The 18,773-nt window shown below is 35.5% G+C and overlaps 1 protein-coding gene across 1 annotated transcript; it reads right to left on the bottom strand.

Moving 5' to 3' along the window:
• Positions 1–664: 664 nt before the first annotated feature.
• On the bottom strand, positions 665–18,298 carry LOC143235241 (uncharacterized). Its single transcript, XM_076473207.1, has 3 exons — positions 17,177–18,298; positions 5,101–5,270; positions 665–3,238 (listed from the first exon to the last, which is right to left on the bottom strand). Exons 1-3 carry the CDS (start codon positions 17,448–17,450, stop codon positions 2,207–2,209), a joined length of 1,476 nt encoding a protein of 491 aa, XP_076329322.1. The 5' UTR covers positions 17,451–18,298; the 3' UTR covers positions 665–2,206.
• Positions 18,299–18,773: the final 475 nt, after the last annotated feature.

The following is an 18,773-nucleotide window of genomic DNA, read 5'->3' as shown; positions in this document are numbered from 1 at the left end:
ATAGTCCGCTAAGTTAAACACTAAGCCATTTCTCCCTCTTATTTAAGGCTTCTCGGGAACAAAGACTGGACTGTAGTTAGACATTTGTATTCATGGGAAAGCTACTTTGGCTGTTTGTCACCGTCCATAATTTTGAATTATTGAGCAGAAGGAAAACAGACAGTCAGCAGCACCTTATAACCTACCACAATGTTAAGGAAATGGTTATCAGTCTTATATCACAGATGAAATGGAGTATGACACGAATTCGAATCCGACTCATCACATCTGAATGTCAGAGGCCAACCAGAATTATCAAAGTGTAAAAAAAAAAAAAGGATAATATGTTTAAATCGTTGAATGTGTATTGCAGTAACAGTTGATTACACACAAGCTGTCAATCAATTTAATTACATCTAGCTAACACTATTTGGTAGCTTATGATTCTTCTTGAATGATGTTTCTCACGGGTCTTTTTATTCTCATTATGATTAGTTGGACAGAGCTGAAACCTACAAAAGTGGTGGAACAACTGTGGACAATGTGGTATATATATTTTATTCTGATCTACAGAATGCTCATCCCAAAACGAATTTATTAAATATTCTTCTTTGAATTAATTTTTGCACATTTAGTTTATCAAGTAAGTGTTGTATTACGCAAAAACATTTAGAAATTGAAGATGTCAGAAAACTAAAATATTTTTATTTAAAACAAACATAAAATTTGAAATACAAAGTTTATCACTCAAGGCTTTGAGAGAAAGTACTGGTTATATTTTTAAAAATCTTGTTATTTTAATCAGCTTAAAGTCTAATTCTTAAATTTATTTTATGAAAATGAAAAAAATATCTTACATTATACACGTATACATTTTACTAGCCGCTACTCTTCATAGTGAGATGAGGTATCTCATCGTTAAAAAACTTTATTTTTTTTCAAAATTATTGTTTCATCATAAACCTTATCGAGTTCAATATATCACAAAACCTTCTAGTTGAAACATAACACTAAATATCGGGTTTCGATACTTGCGGTAGGCAGAGCACAGACAGATCATTATGCAGCTTCACGCTTAACAACAGACAAGTAAACAATAAAAAACAACATTTGAAAGTTACATTTTCTAGTGTTCCAGCTACTGGGTTTTTTATTTCATTTATGCCCTTGTACGTAGGTCCATTGAAGAAATAATTATATCATACACCTATGTATTTTACTAAGAATGCATACTATCGTTCATTGGAAAACTTTGTAATCATAAATGCATGTGCAATTTCTTCCAAACAAAACAAAACCTACCGGCTACAGAGGTTTAACAGGACACTGAGAACCAGAGTGTTTGTTCAAAGCTTCTGGAAGCGTCTCAGTGGTTTCATTCTGTTCGTTTTTGTGATGTTGCTTCAGTGCAGAATAAGTTTAATAGCAGAAATATAGATCTACTTACCTAACAACAAGAACTATTTAATTCACGAACATTGACCCATATTTTTATATTTATCGTTGTGGTAAAACTATGATATTAATTTAACTATTGTTACATTACAATGAAAATATTTATAGGCACAAAATAAATCTAAAATATTTCCAAAAGTAATGTAGTAATCCTTGTGCGGAATTATTGTAGTGGTTTTGATAAATATAAGAATTTTGATTTGTGTAATTACTTAAATTTAAATTTAGGCAAAATATGCTAACAGAATGTTGTCACTTGAGTGAAACAAGTCAGTGTGCACTTGCCAAAGTTCAGTCAACATTGTCACACTGAATTTCTTTGGTAATTTCGCATTTAATTACCTTTTACATTAACTTTATTCTCTAACTTTTAAGAATTCATTTTCATCAGAATAGAACTGGAATCATACATTCATATTTTCCAATAAACTGCCACTTTAAAATATTATTTTTATTCTTTTCAACTTATGAGAAAAACTATGTTTACATCATTCATCAAACTAATTTTGATTTGAATATTTTTATTCACAACCGGATATAAGATAAATCTTCAGACACCGTGGTCACCAACCTGAGATTACCATAATCTTTAGTTAGTCGGTCAACAAACTCCTTGGTCTAAAACCTTCCTTGTGTCTACGAAGAATTATTGCTTCCTAATCGACACAACGGTTACTCTTTGGTTTTAAGAAGTTGTCACATTACATAGTAAGTCCAGTTTTAGATCATCTGTTTGTCCAATTTCTTGAAAATATTATTTTATACAAGAATATTAAGAAAACGAATCGTAATACGACTCTTCATTCACTTGGGAAGTGACATCACTAGAATGAAATAAATACTTCACAAGATGTAAAGTTTCGTTTGCAGGAAATGTTCTTCTGATATTTCCCTTAAGAGATTCATAAAGATTGACATCAACTGCAGAATAAGACATCGTACTAACACCTTCGTTAGAATTTGCTGCAGAAGCAGTATCAAAATTCGAGTCAATGTCTACTTCTTTAACTACGTGTAGCTTCTTCGTTTTCCAGCTATTCCATAGTCGGCTAAAAGGGTTGGTAAAGCGGGAAGAAGCAGACGACTTTTTAGAAGTGAAAGAGTTTCTAGATTTTACTGAATCAGATCCTTGTTTAGAATCTAAAGTTTCAAAATTCCAAAAGAGACTGTTTGATCCGGTATCCAAGTTCACCTCCTCGTGTTTTTTGTCTTTCACTTTATTGCGAAAAGACGAGATGAAGAGCCTTTTGCTATCTTGCACTTGAGGAAAAACAGAATGCTCAATTTTAATTTGTTTTCGCCATTTGTCGGCTTCCACAGCGCAAAACATCAACATTCGCTGATAGGTGTCTGTTTTCTGGTAATTAAGATCGTTCAGAGCTTGAACGAACATAAATGACGAATCCAGGTCTATTTCAAATAAAAACATATCTTCATTTCTAACCGAACAAGCAAGAATAACATCTTTCTGCTGAACTTCTTCTAACTGAAAGAGACCTGTAGATTTAACTGTGAACTGTGGTCTCTGACCACTTACTAGTCTTACAATCAGTGGTAACTTCCAAACTTTCAGTAGGTTAGAGAGTAAAAAAACGTGGCCAATGGAGTTTGATTTTCGACAAGCGATAGTGTAGAAAATGCCAGGGGTATTAAGGGGTAAGAACAAAACTTCTCCTTCCTGGGTTAGACATTTAACAAATCTTCTACTATTCTTATCCGATGAATTTTGATCTACAGTAGTAAACGTTTTGTAGCTGAGGTCTTCGTATAGGCCCAGAACCCGTAAGACTCGACCAGATTTAGTCTGTAAAGTAACAACAAAAAGAAAGAAAAAAAAGGCTGTTTTTATTTAATGGTAGGTTAGATATACTTAAACTGTTTCTTAATTTTATTTACGTATTAAGAAGAAAAAGTTTATTAAGCTTTTTAGAATATATTAAAAGTGTAACGTTCGGCTATAGAAAACGTTGAATAAGTTACATCAAAACGATTTCCTGCATAAAAGTCATCAAGCCACCTGACAACCACAGCCGATTTAAAAGTTGAGATGAAACAGAACAGGAAAGTGCTATATTTGGACATTAATTGGGTGTAACGGTAGGTCAACGGCAAGTTTACGTAGTTACAATGCTAGTATCCTGGGTTCGATTCCCTGCGGTAGACACGGCAAATACTCAAGCGTGGTTTTGCTTTAAAACAAACAGCAACATTTACTGGCATTTTGAACGTGGCGCGATACCACGTAAAATTGGTTGCTTTTGAGAAGGGTGGGGTACAATCATTTCCAACACACTATTCAATCACTCGGGCAAGAAAGAAGAGTTTTGGTGGGGAATTTAGAATTAACAAGACGAAGATATCCCTTAGACTTAGTGTCATTGGTAAAAAAAAAGAAATATTTATCAACTAAAGCGCCAAGACCACCGAGAAAAACAACAATAGTGTGAGTACTACGAGATCAAGGAAATTTGATCATCAAGCGTTTTTGTGAACATACGATGTGTTATCGTATTATCACAAAAGCAATGAATGACCACATTCATTTTATCTCCGCTCTTCCGCCAAGTAGCGATACAAATTGTAAAAACAAAATAAAGTCAGAACGATTTCTGCAATGGGAGGTCTGCATGGGCAGAGATTTTAAAAGTTTATCCAGCCCGACTCGGCGGTTATCTGGTCCGAGCCCGACGGATATTCACAATATGTTGTCCAAGCCCATGAGATATTCGGTTTTCTTCACATTAAACTCGAACTACATCCGAAACTTAAACGAAATATTGTTCTCGAGAACGTTGTAACATTGGCTGACCGTGAGAAGATCGAGATGCCTTTTTATATTCCAACCTGCCAAGATAGAGAGGAAAAAAAGTAATAACATAAATACGAATAATACTGACATGTGTAACCACCTACATTATAGTTATTATATAATACGACCGTTTTAACAACTGATACAAAACAGGTGTGAAACAGTATTTGCATGATTGCAAAATTCCTTAGACTAGGCCTAGCATGGCCAGATGGTTAAGTCACTCGATTCGTAATCTAAGGATCGCGGGTTCGAATCTCCGTTCCACCAAACATGCTCGCCCTTTTAGTTGTGGGGGCGTTAAAATGTGACGGTCAATTCCACTATTCGTTGGTAAAAGAGTAGTTCAAAAGTTGACGATGGGTGGTGATGACTAGCTGCCTTCCCTCTAGTCTTACACTGCTAAATTAGGGACGGCTAGCACAGATAGCCCTCGATAGCTTTATGCGTAATTAAAAACAAACAAACAATAATAATAACGTGAACTTTGACAAATTTGATTTGCGAAATTTTATGCCTAAACGCTTCAATCAAATTTTTAGTCTCTTTTCAAAAGTAGAAAGCCTGTGTTGAATATATGTATCCAAGACTTATGTACAATGTAATGTTACTTTTCTACCTCTTAATCAAGTTATTTATTTTCTTTTTTATTTGCACTTCTAGCTTTCAGCAGTTCTTTTAGATTTTTTTTTGTGTATTTTCATTGTTGCGATTAATTTTGACATAATTAAAATAATTATGTGAACATAAAACAGATTTATATTACGATTGTGCTGCCATTACATGGTGGTTTTATTTACTATCCCAAATTCCAAATAACCTGAAAATCCTAGGCTATTAAAAAACACTTTACTTACCACCACTTTTGAGTACATAGTCCTTTTTTCAGTTGCTTCCGAATCTGGGCACTTGTACCCTGTGACGTCATCTTTTGTCAAGAATAACAGAACTTTAGCTTGCACCACTTGTTCCATACTTCTAAAGTAACCAGCAGTGAGTCCATTGTCGGAGATCACAGAAAACCAGCCTGAAGAACAAACAGTTATAGGAAATACGAAGTGCTATACGTTTTCAGCAAAGACAAATATATTATCATAAATATGCCCCCAGTGGCGCAGTGGTATGTCTGCCGACTTACACCGCTGGAAACCGGATTTCGATACCTGTGATGGGCACAATACAGATAGCCCATGTGTAACTTTGTGCTTAATATCAAACAAAAAAAAAGATCCATTCTTTTTTCTACAGCGTACGTTTTTAACAAATTTCAGTATAAAGTATCTGAGTATATTTGATAAAGAGCTTCCATCAATCCAGAAAACTTTAACTGCCTTTTATCTCTGAATTTAGGGTTAACCGATTTTTTTTTTTTTTTTGTGCTTGATTGCAAATGAACAAAAATATCATAAATATAAAAATATGCTATAAACCCTGACAAATGTCGTATTAAGTTTCTAACAAACATATAATTTTTTGTCATGTAAATAGTAGTTGTCCACAAAACAAATATAAAAACTCTTAACGAAGAGCTAGGTGTCACAAGAGCTTGCTTGTCTGTTATCGAACCCCGATTTTTAGCGATGTAAGCCCAAAATCCTACCGCTAATCCACTGGAAAGACATTACATGATCACACTCTATGGCTATGTATAATATATGAAATTTTTACACCATCTAAGGCCTTATTATTACTCTAACATTTTCCTTTGTGCGGTTTTCGTGTTGTTGAAATTATCAAGCTGTTTATGAAATGTCGGTGTGGTTTATGATTGGCTCAAACTAAAACATATGCCGTCATTCACAGAGTAGAAACACTCATATTTTTGTGTCCACGGTGTTCATGTATCTTGTGTGCATTATACTAGGCCTTACCTGGAAAATCGTGTAGAGTTTTAGTCTTCTTGTTTAAGAAATGATACTGACATACTGAAGATGATTCAGATTAGAGCTCCTAGGATGACTTAAGGGATAGAAAAGATTACTTATGGAGAGAGGCTAATATCTCTTAACTTATTAGCTCTTGAGAAAAGGAAAGGCGAGAGGTGACCTTGTATAAATTTAGAAGATTATTGATAGTGGCTAAACTGCGATTTTGAAAAAGGTGGCCTTCTCTTTTGTAATCCACTCTGTTGTAGCAGTGTATGTCACCTTTTCATTTCATTTTGTAGTAACAGTGTGGTGCAACAAGTAGCATACATTCTGTGATTTGCACTTTGTAGTAAAGCGTAGTGCAAAAGATGAAATACAATACTGTGGAAAAAGTGTTAGGACAAGAAAATACTTTTCATTATTTCCATTTTATGGGCTAATTCTCTTATGTGTTTTCTTATAACAAAACCACATCGGGCTATCTGCTGAGCCCACCGAAGGGAATCGAACCCCTGATTTTAGCATTGTAAACCCGTAAACATATCGCTGTACTAGCGGGGAGGGGGTACAATTCTTTTCTGCCATAATGGAATATAAATTTCAGCCCCAATCTAATGCTTCACTGATCCTTGTTGACAAATGAATGAGCCAGAAGAGAATACTTATCATTCTTTAGAATTCCCACATACTTATACTAATGGCATGTCATAAGGGTTTTGCGTGAATAAACATACTGACCAAACTTAGAGTCTGAAATAATTGTTATGTTATCATATGCAGTGTCTTTTAACTACATAGAAAGAAGCTGGCAAGGAGATAACATGTAGTACTGGTACATGATAGAAGAAATTCAATTTAATAGCTTTTCACAAATAAAAACAGTGTTTAAATCACATATATATACTTTTTTGTAGAGAAAATTAATAGTGATACAGTTAAGTGAATTAAATTAAAACGAAATAAAAAAGGAAGGACTGCGTTAGAAACAGTAAATCCAAACCTTTGACTTATATTAATTTGTTATAACTAAAAAAGAAGCTGAAACAATAATAAATAAAAATCCAAACGCTGCACTAATTTAAAGGATCTCAGGGTACAAGCTTTAATGTGGGATATAAAATGTACCCTAGGTTTTGGAGGTGGCTGTGGAAATATGACCCACAATCCGATGGGGATACACCGTCTATCCATCTTCATCTCCATTCGCCAGTCTTACATAGAGAAGTAAAATAAAGTAAAGGCAGAGCAATAGAAATTAAAATTAAAGGTATAGAAATAGAAATCAGTAGAGCGAGATGTGTCTACAGAAAGTTGTGGGAAGGCGACTGCTCTCCAAAGTAATAAAGAATGAAGAATTTAATTGAAAAAAATAAAAAATAAGGATAAGAAAAATAAAGTACTACCATTAGAGATAAGTAAGTTAAATTGCTTAACTCTTGAAGTTAGCATTCCAGCCCCCATTATGGTAGAAAGGCACTAACTGGTAGCCCAGTAAACGAATTATACTAGTATGAAGGGTCCCATCCAGTCATTTAAATTGACTAGTTTAACTCCCAACCACCACCAATAAGTCTGCTGCAACTATCTGAACAAGCCTTTATATGCGATAAGATGTACAAATGCATAAAGTAGTGCCAAACTGTTAAATTACTTTATTCACAACTAAATATAGTTATTAGAACTTTTTAGTAAAATTTCTTTGTTTTTAGTTAACACATTCTTATATTTAATAAGGATGTATTTGTTTTATTTCTTACAGCAAAGTAATATCAATTGTGTCCACAGAGGGGAATCGAATCGCTGATTTTAGCGTTGTAAATCCGGAGACTTATTGCTGTCCCAGCGGGGAATTCCTTGAAGAAAGAAACCATTCTACCATAATGGAGGCCGGAACGCTAACTTCAAGAGGGGAACTTATTTAACTTAACTTACTAACCTCCAAATGGCAGTACCTTATTTTTATTTTTCTTCTTTACTTTGGAGAACAGTCACCTTCCCACAACTGTCTGCAGGCAGTGAAAGGTGATATAGATGCTGGACGTTGTGGGCTTGAGTACCCATATCTCGCTTTCGTGATTTTTATTTCAATATCCATTAGTTTAATTTTGATATATAGTGCCATTCCTTTACTTTTCTTTCTTTACGTGAGACTGGCGAATGGAGGTTAAGATTGATAGTCGGTGTATCCCCATCGCAATGTGGGTCCTATTTCCACAGTCACCTCCAAAACCTAGGGTACACTTTATATCCTACATTATAGTTCATATCCCGGAATATTTTTAATTAATACAACGTTTTTGTTTATTATTTTTGTTTGGGCTTACCTTTAAGTTATAACAAACTAATATAATTAGTCAGATATTTGGATTTGCTGTTTCTAACGCAGTCCTTCCTTGTGATTGTGCTTTAATTTATTTACCTCTTATGAGTATTAATATTCATTAAAATATATATATATATATATATACATTCATGTATATTTTACGTTTTATCTCATGCCATGGCACAAAAAGCGTAGAGAATTGTCAGTAGAACAGAGAGTTTGCATAAAAGCTTATACGCGATGCTGGTTGGACTGGTTGACAAATTGCTGCAGAGTTGAAATGCTCTCCAAACACTGTCAAGTACATCCTAGATCGTGAGACCGAGACAGGGAAATTTGAATATAGGAAATAGAGGAAGTACACCTAAACTCAATGATACTGATGTTAAGTATCTTCGTTTATGCAGCCTTTAGAACAAAAGGAACACTGCCACTGATCTCAAGCATGAGATAAACAACCATGTAACAAGTGACAGAAAATTGTCCAGATCTACAGTATCAAGAAGACTTAACGAGAATGATGGAATATCTGATGGTACATCAGTTTTTAAAACACTTTTATTTCTGAGACTGAAATGTGCTCAAAAGTATAAAACTGGACTATTGATAGTTGGAAAAGGGTGTTGTAGACGGATGAGTCCAAGTTTAAAATATTTAGTTCAAAGCGTAAGTTGTAGTTCGGCGAAAGAAAGATGAAAGATACTAACTTCAATGCATAATACGATCATGAAGCAAAAGGAGAGAAAGTGTGATGGTTTTGGGGGTGTTTATCTGTTAAGGAGACAGGAGATATTTGCAAAATAGATTGAATAATGGACCAGCACAAGTATCATGAGATAGTGATCCTTTATGGTATACCAAGTAGGTTACATATTATTGTTAAAGGATTCTACAACCAGGTATTCTTCTCCAAAACGCTCATCCAACCTATTCAGGAGTTACTTTACTAAGAAAGAAGCTGCTGGAGTCATTCAAATGATAAAATGACCCCCACAAAGTCCGTATCTCAACTAAATTGAGCAGATCTGAGATTTGGTAGATCAGAATATTGACAAACCATAAGTTACTTCTAAAGACACTTTATGGGAGTGTATTAGAGACACTTGGAATAAAATCCCAAAGGACAATTTGATTACATATGTTACAACAATGCCTGAAAGACTGTGTGCAGGTATTAAAGCAAAAGAGGGACATACAAGATATTAACTGTTTGCTGAACTCAAACATTTCCACTCAGTTTCTGTCGTACTAAGTTTGAAGATTAATAAAATGTTGATGTTTTATCTGTTATTTGCCTTCCATTATTTTTTAAAGTAGCCTGAAATCTAATTTTTGACTTTATACTAGCACATTTGCATAGTATTCCACAATCTATGGTTGACACTTTGTAGTAGCAGCGTGTTGCAACAGATGGCATTCTCTGTGGTTGGCACTTTTTCTTCCAGTTAGATATGAACCTTAAAGAAGCCGTTCTGGACTGTTCCTCCCCAAGTTAACCTCTGATAATCAGAGAAATTGATAGAATAAAGTCCTTTGATTTCTTAATACACATCTCAAGACAATAGGATTAGAGGACACAAATTTAAGAATGGGTGAAGACTAGGCTCCAGTTAAGAAAGTGGTTAGTTTATGGAATAAGTAACCATCGGCAAGAGTTGAGATTGACAACTTATAAGCGTTTAAGACAGAAATAGATAAATTCCTGAGTAAAAGGCAAATTTAAATTTTACTTTCCCAACAGGGGTGTTACAGCGATAGCTTTGAAGAAATATTTAGTTCCTCTTTGACATTTTTATTGGTGATAAGTTCCGCTACTGTACAAATACATTAACTCAGTTTATGCTCAACAAGATATGTGAATTTAGACAATTTCATTGTGATTCAACCATAACCGGAAAACCTCATGAGCAAGACGGGTGTAGCCTAGTGGTTGGCGTGCCAAACTTTTAATCCGAGGGCTCATGGTTCTTATTTCTCCGCAAAATAGCGTTCCGCATTTTGGGACAAGGGTGCATCATGAGGGGAACGGTCAAATCCCACTATCGATTACAGAATCCCAGAACTTAATGGTTGATGCTGTTGACTATCTGCGGTCTGTCTAGTCCACCAATTCAAAATTAGGGACGGCTAGCACAGCTACACTAATGTATTCTTTGATAGATCATTTAGGCAGTTTTCATCCATTCTACAAAGTTTCAACAGTAATGTAGTTGTGTGCGAATATCCGAAACAAAATAAACCTCATAAAGAAAGAAAACGAAATAATAAATTCCACTAATAATTTAACATCTAACTAGAAAACAAAGGACAGAAACAGGAGTTGAATTTCGTCATTGAATTTCTTTGTGATTTGTCGTAATCCAACTTTGGAGGAAGTATCTGTTACTTAGTTTCACAACAAGGTCAATGACCGTGACAATCAGACAACTTGTTGTATATTAAAAATATCCAGCAAGGTCACTAGCCTAAGTTGCGTTTCTCTTTTACCAATAAGATATTGAAAAGAGAGAGATAAAAAAAGTTGCACGCATGGTTGCACGACAGTAGCATTTAAGTGATGAATTCGTGTTGCAACAGAGGGCGCTCAAGACGTCTAAGTTTTCTTATAAAATTATTACTTTTCAGGTAATATAGACGGCCTAGTAAGGATGTTTTTGTTGCTTATTTATTACAAAACTAAATTGGGCTATCTGCTGCGTCGACGGCGGTGAAATAAAACCCGAATTTTAGGGTTGTAAGTCCATAAAGTTGTCGCTGTTCCACTAAGAGACGCCTATCGAGGAAGTACAATAGAATTTTAAATAACACGTATATAGCTCCAGGTCTGAATATGATAGAAAAAACCACATGTCGTTAAAGGACGATGTAATTGTGAAAAACGTTTTTCCTCACACATATACCAAGCTATGCTAACCAACAATACTTATAATATTTGCGAATCATGATAACTTAATAATGCATAACGAATAAAAGAAAATATTTAATTTGATTTACTGTCGTTCAACGTTTAATTATAAAATAGTGAAGGCTTCAAGCTCTGAATTTTTTTTTTTACGTTAGACACAGCCACACGTCTTCTGCTAAGTTTCCAAAAATATTATTAAATAAAAACAATCAAAGAGATTACATACCCTCGTCCCGGTGCTCCTTTTCGAGTTTGCATGCATTTAGATTGAATAACATTAAATTTCTTGGTTTGAATTTCGCGCAAAGCTACACGAGGGCTATCTGCGCTAGCCATCCTTAATTTAAAAGTGTAAGACTAGAGGGAAGGCAGCTAGTCAATACCACCGACTTTTACTAAAAGGGCTACTCTTTTACCAACGAATAGTAGGATTGACCATAACATTATAACGCCCCCACGACTAACAGGGCGAGCGTGTTTGGTGTGATGAGAATTCGAACCCGCGAACCTCGGGTTACGAGTCGAACACCTTAACCTACCTGGCCATGCCGGGCCTTAGCGGAAATAGCCTGGGATGTTCACATTTAAAGGTTCATTATTAAATTTCATAAATCGTACCCAAAGAACGTTCGGAAATTGAGACATAAATTACGTGAACCGATGATTAACTGGTTCTAAATAACTGTACACATACACACACACACATATATATATTTTGAAAAATAAAAACACCCTAATTAGTTGTTCATTACCATCACAATTAAATGGCAAAGTATAAATAAGGTATATTTATAGAAATACTTAGTCCTACTTGTAGACACAAATTTGACTGTTATGGTGAAAAAGGTGTTAATCCAAGTCTTTCAACCTCTTGTGTATTTCAATACATTTAAGACAAACAAGCCACCACATTCAACTTTGTTTTGTTTTTTTCTTGCCGTCCTCACTTCTTGCGGTTTGACTCCAACTGTAATTCAACCGCCCATATGCGGCGAAACGTGAAATTAGAAAACCGAAAGTGAACAGAGCTCCATTTTAAAAATCAAATTTCCTGTTGTCTTGTCGAGAACTCTCACCCGAATACACTCTTACAGGAAGGGATGACATAAGTGGTCCTCATATTTATATACCGTACATGTGGTCCATACAACAGCGCTAATTAGCTGTGGACCTTACAAACACACTTCATTGATTGTTTGTTTTGAATTTCGCCCAAAGCTACTCGAGGGCTATCTGCGCTAGCCGTCCCTAATTTAGCAGTGTAAGACTGGAGGGAAGGTAGTATCACCCACCGCCAACTCTTGGGCTACTCTTTTACCAACGACTAGTGGGATTGACCGTCACATTATAACGCCCGCACGGCCGTGAGGGCGAGCATGTTTGGCGCGACCGGGATTCGAACCCGCGATCCTCGGATTACGAGTCGAACGCTTTAACACGCTTGGCCATGCTGGGCCAATACACTTCATACCTTAGTCGTTACAAAGGTACTACATATTCAGAATCTTCAGAAACAGACTTCATTTTGTGATGAGCGGTGTGATACACTAAAAAAACATAATACATACACACACCCATTGTTCTCATAATTGTACTACCCTAATAAACATTTTATTTATGCTTTTAGACATAGCTTACATAGCTGTAACCCTTCCTAAGTATCATAATCGACTATCTTCTACATGGTACTAGATACCCGTGGTATTTACACTGATATACTTTACTTATCACTGTGGTACTACATACTTGTAGGATATACAATGATATACTTCACATATCACAGTGGCCCGGCATGGTCAAGGCGTTCGACTCGTAATCCGAGGGTCGCGGGTTCGAATCCCGTCGCGCCAAACATGCTCGCCCTCCCAGCCGTGGGAGCGTTATAATGTGACAGTCAATCCCACTATTCGTTGGCAAAAGAATAGCCCAAGAGTTGGCGGTGGGTGGTGATGACTAGCCGCCTTCCCTCTAGTCTTACACTGCTAAATTAGGGACGGCTAGCGCAGATCGCCCTCGAGTAGCTTTGCGCGAAATTAAAAAACAAACAAACAAACATATCACAGTGGTACAACATACCTGTGGGTTTTACGTTGATACTACAAAATCATCACAAATTTTGAACATCTGTCGTATTTTCACTCATATACTTCACATATTACAGTGGTACTATACATCTGCGGTACTTAGATGGGTACTACGCCTATGATATTTTCATTAGTACTACAAATAGTCACTGTGGTTCTGGACGTGTGTCGTATTTACGTCAGCACTTAACATCTGTGGTATTTCACTAGTACTACGCTTACCAGCTGTCACTAAATGTATTTGAGAGGTATATATTGTCCCCATGAGTATATTTATTTTCAGTTATATTGTTGATCATGATATAACTAGCAAAAATGGGCATAAGATTCTACAAGAAGGACATGTTGTAGTGAAAATGCACGTGACAGAATGATGTTATAAATAATTAAGAACTATCGAAAGCTATTAACAATAGAATCCATAGTTACATGTTAGTAATTAAAATTTGAGGCCATAGTTCACGCGGAAAGCCCCTGATTAGGTTTTCTTCTTCTTTTTTTTTGGAAACTCGCCAGACCTGAATCCGGAACTACAATATTATCGTTCTGATGATGAATGTTCTTTGAATATAAATAAAAACAATTAAATCTCTGTGCTGAAACAATATTCAAAGTTTCATAGCTGAAGAATAAATTATTAGTTTGTTGAGAGGAATGAAAGCATTTTCATGGCCAAGATCAACATTTTACAAGTTATTGGGTGTGTCTGTTACGCAAAAGAAACTGACTGTTATCATGTTATTTCTTTGTTTTAATATTCACATGCGGACAGCATGCCCACCCTTCTTACGAATGATTCACATGCTTTTACTAAACGCAAAGGTTACAAGGTCACGAGAGAGCGTGTGCTCGTACAAGGACGATCACGGACTGGTGATCTTGTCGAAGAGAAAGTGAAAACAGACTTCACGTTCGGTTACAGCAGAGGGCGTTTGCGAGCATGAAAACGTTAATAGCGAATATGCCATAGGTGTTATTTTACCGTAGTATTTATATTACGATAAGAGTTCAGCCTCCTGTTAGTTTCAGGTATATAGACAGTAAAATAATAAGTTTACAAACTCACTCGCGTAAATGTTACCTGAATATCATTTTAAAATAAATTTATGTTTTATTAATGATGACGCTGTTTGCACAATAACTACAAGCTTGTTGAATTTTTCAAATCAATACAAAATCAGTATTTACGGATAGTAAAATGCTACTTTAAAATAAAGCTGATTATTACGTCCCATTGTTACACACAAATTCGCACTTTGCATTTTGGTACTATTATGTACAATAGGAGTGGCAATCAAGTTACAGTATTCGATTAGTGTAGCCCAGGAGTTGGCGGTGGGTTAATTGCTATCGTAACCTATCGTCTATCAGTTCAAACATTATTCCATAATTTACATAGATTTTCATGGCTTTAACGAGATCCACTAAACTGTAATAATTTTTATACTAAATTTCAAACTTTTAGTAAAAATTTTCGTCGGGTTGGTGCTAGCAAGTTTTCCAGAATTTTGTGCTGAAGAAGTGTTTGTTTTTGAATTTCGCGCAAAGTTACACGATGGCTATCTGCGCTAGCCGTCCTTTATTTAGCAGCGTAAGACTAGAGGGAAGGCAGCTAGTCATCACTACCTACCGCCAACTCTTGGGCTACTCTTTTACCAACGAATAGTGGGATTGACCGTAACATTATAAGGCCCACATGGCTGAAAGGACAATCATGTTTGATGCGACGGGGATTCAAACCCGCGACCCTCAGATTACGAGTCGAACGCCTTAATCTACCTGGCCATACCAGGCCTCTGAAGAAGTGAGGCGGTCTTGATGAAAAAAATGCATCTATCAAAGCGAAATTAGTTTTGAAAGTTAAATTGCTAAAGGGTTATCAATTTTTATCAGAACATGATGCATCCTAAACGAGGTCTTCCTACCAGTATTACGCATTTTGTGTATTTGCTTCGGCCCCAAACACTTTCATGTTACCCCAAATTTGGGAACCCTTGAAATAACTGATCTGATCATTAGGATTCAATCATTATTACTTAAAATTTTAACTAAAGAATGATTAGTGAATTGAAAATTTAAACATGTATTACATATTCTGTATGTTGGACTGGAAGACTTGTATTACTGCTGTTTCTTTCGTAAAGTTTACAGAGAACTGTCGAATGAAACCGTCCATAATTTAGATGAAATGGACTAAAGGAAACTCTTCTGTTACTTTTTTTCAACGAAAAGTGAATTTGACTGTAACATTGTAATTTACGCACGGCTGCGAACATATGGGTGACGGAGTTCCAACTCGAAGTCGAGTATCTTTACCACCAGACCATGCCAGGCGCTCTCTAACTAATTAATGAAATTAAAGTAATACCTTATTTGAAACCTAGGTTACTGTCTAAAATGTTCACCACATAATACACTACGTTCAACACCAGATTTCAAACAGTTACGGTGCTGATGGTTCCATGAGTCATTTGGAACAAGGGAATGCAGTCCTGAAGCCTTCTGTGAAAGTATAGCCTCGAGATTTTGTTTCAAAGTCAAGTAATGTAAATAAGTTCAGTGAAAAACGTATTGTTTTAAGCATTATTTCACACAAAGCTATTGTATATAGCTTTATCTCTAATAAGACACTGTGTTGTACCCGGAAAAAGCGACTGTATATTTCTTTATCTCTAATAGCATTCTTTGTTGTACCCGGAAATACTTGAAAGTGGTGTTAAGGCAACAAACAAGTGTTTGTTTTGTTATTGGTGACTTAATTTAAACTTACAATTTACAACTTGAAAGTGCCATATTGCGGTTTATTGTAAAAATAGATCTGTTTTTCTAGTTTTCCAGAAGCTTCTAAAAGCTTGTTTGTTTGTTTTGAATTTCGACTGTGCTAGCCGTCCCTAATTTAGCAGTGTTAGAGGGAAGGCAACTTGGGCTAAATATTGGGATTGACTAACATTATAACGCCCCACGGCTGAAGAACATGTTTGGACTCGGGCGCGAACCCGCGACTCAGATTACGTAACGCGCTAGAATGCCAGACCCGCTTCTAAAAGCAAATGATGTTTACAACTTGAATTTTTGGGGATATTGCCTCCGAAGAACATAGGTGCACTTGTAGAAAACGCTAGGAGATTTTAAGAAGTTATACAACAACGTATGTTTAAGAATTTTTCAAAATTTCACTTGACTCCTATTGGGTTCCCCGCTGGTACAGCGGATAGTCTCAGGATTTACAACGCTAATATTTGGGGTTCGATTCCCCTCGGTAGACTCAGCAGATGGCTCGATGTGGCTTTGCTTTCTTAAAGCACACACACATTCCTATTAGCTCAGTGATAAGTCTGTAATTGCATCGCTAAAATCCGGGAATCGATACATGTGGTTAGAACAACACAGATAATGCGTGTAGCTTTACAACAAATATAAAATATTATTTTTATTTATATATTCAAGGCCCTACGGAAATAATAAAATCATGATCAGATAATGATCAGATATCGTATTATTTCTAAATGATCCGCATGCTTTTCAGCGAACCCTCGAAATTTCTTTTAATTTTGTACAAACGTGGGCTCGTGATGAACGTGTCAATTACAGCAAATGGTATTCCGTTCTAAATATGTCTTCAAATATTTATTTAGATCGAATTATGAAATAATATTGTATATTTTGTTTTTAGAAAGAAACAACTGAAAATGGAAACATTAATAAATAATCTTTTAAACTAGTAAGGAAGTGTCAATATGTTTATTAACTAACCTTGGTAACTGTCGGGAAATACTACAGGAGGTCCAATAGGCTTAATTTCCCCATTTTCTCCTCGTTCAAGACTCCTTGCATGCACTTTGCTACAGGTGTAAGCCTTGTAAAGTAATAAAGGTCGCCTAAGGTCAAGGGTGGCAGGACCGTGTATGTGCGATGAGCTGTCTTGGATGCGGACTACTTGGGGTAGACTGTAATGTCGGAGTAAGTCACGTGGTGTGTGTGCAATTGAACTCCAAGAACTAATATTTAAGTGGCTTCTGACAGACATTATCGTAGAAAGACAAGTACTATTTTTTATTATCGTAAACTAATAATTCAAACAGTCAAGAGTTTCCTTCTTTCAACTGAACCGAAGCTTATGGATCTTCAGCTTCTTGTACTCTGTAAATTAAGGAAAATATTTGTCTTTGCTGTCTGGATTTTATTTCTGATTAGGATATATTTTTCCACGCCACATTATTAAATGTCCTTCGGTCTTGTAGCGTGACCGCGTCGTTTAGAATAAAGACCAGGAAGTCACACGCCTTGTTGGAAAATGATTCAATAAAAACAGTATTTTCGAGAAATAGATCGTTACAGAGCACACACAATGACCACTTTTCCAAACCAAAACCTGTTTGAACAACACTCAAATTTAGGTTAGAAATCTGGAAACGGAACGGTTTCTGGTAGTGTTTTGATGTTTCTATACATACCTTTGATATTTAAACGTTTTGAATTCTTTTCTGTTTTTGTTTATGAATTTAAACTGTGAATTCCTCGCCACAATCATTCGATTATTTTTAAATTTCATCCATTCAGATTTGGAGAAGAAAACATTTTAGAAAACGGCCACAACTCTAGAATTTGTAAGTTTCGATGAATCTAATTAAATATAAAACATTTCAATACTAAAATTTCATCATCTCTATTCTCTTTCATTTCTGGGCACATTTCCAAGTTTATGACCACTAGTGAAACCTTTTCAAATGTGCTATTTCTATATTTCAGTAATTTACTTAAACTCAAACTAAAATATCACTAAAATGACTTAAGAAATACAGATCAAGTATTACACTCACTAAGATATCTCATATTTCCACGTGACTTGTCTCTATGACAACCTGGTCGAGACTGATTGTTGCAGACAGGAATCAGGCCTTTCGGCGTTGTCACGAGTTCCGACTTCCTGATTAGCCAGTGCTAGTCACATGATTTATTTACCATACTGCCAGTGTGATACATAGGTATGTTAACAATTTATTTTATTATTATTCACGTATTTAACAATGTAAATATGCAGATATCATGCATATATAAATATAAATTAAAACAAAATGACCGTCGCTATCTCTTGCTGAAAAATTAAATATTTATTTAGCTTCATGATTAGAAAGTTATTCTTTATTTAAATCTATATAAATAAGGCTGTATAAAACTTCATTATAACAAAACAGTAGTTTATGACTTAGTTTAGGGTCGAGCTTGGCCAGTATCTAATGTGCTGAGCAATGAATAGACGGGTCCAGCATTCGCGTCTTATTATAAAAGAAAAAAACAAACAAACACACACCACAAAACAATAATTAAATCGCGTTTCACAGCTTTAGGA

Source organism: Tachypleus tridentatus, chromosome 12 (assembly GCF_004210375.1).
Source record: "Tachypleus tridentatus isolate NWPU-2018 chromosome 12, ASM421037v1, whole genome shotgun sequence".
Taxonomy (NCBI): domain Eukaryota; kingdom Metazoa; phylum Arthropoda; class Merostomata; order Xiphosura; family Limulidae; genus Tachypleus; species Tachypleus tridentatus.
The sequence above is the reverse complement of the archived record's forward strand: the minus strand, read 5'-3'. Positions and strand labels throughout refer to the sequence as shown.

Excerpts from the sequence above, each read along its gene's own strand:
- LOC143235241 (XM_076473207.1), bottom strand. The coding sequence starts at position 17,450 with ATGTCTGTCAGAAGCCACTTAAATATTAGTTCTTGGAGTTCAATTGCA. Across the intron at positions 5,271-17,176 it reads ATTTCCCGACAGTTACCAAG|GCTGGTTTTCTGTGATCTCC; the intron begins GTTAGTTAATAA and ends TTTGTTCTTCAG. Across the intron at positions 3,239-5,100 it reads CTATGTACTCAAAAGTGGTG|ACTAAATCTGGTCGAGTCTT; the intron begins GTAAGTAAAGTG and ends GTTACTTTACAG.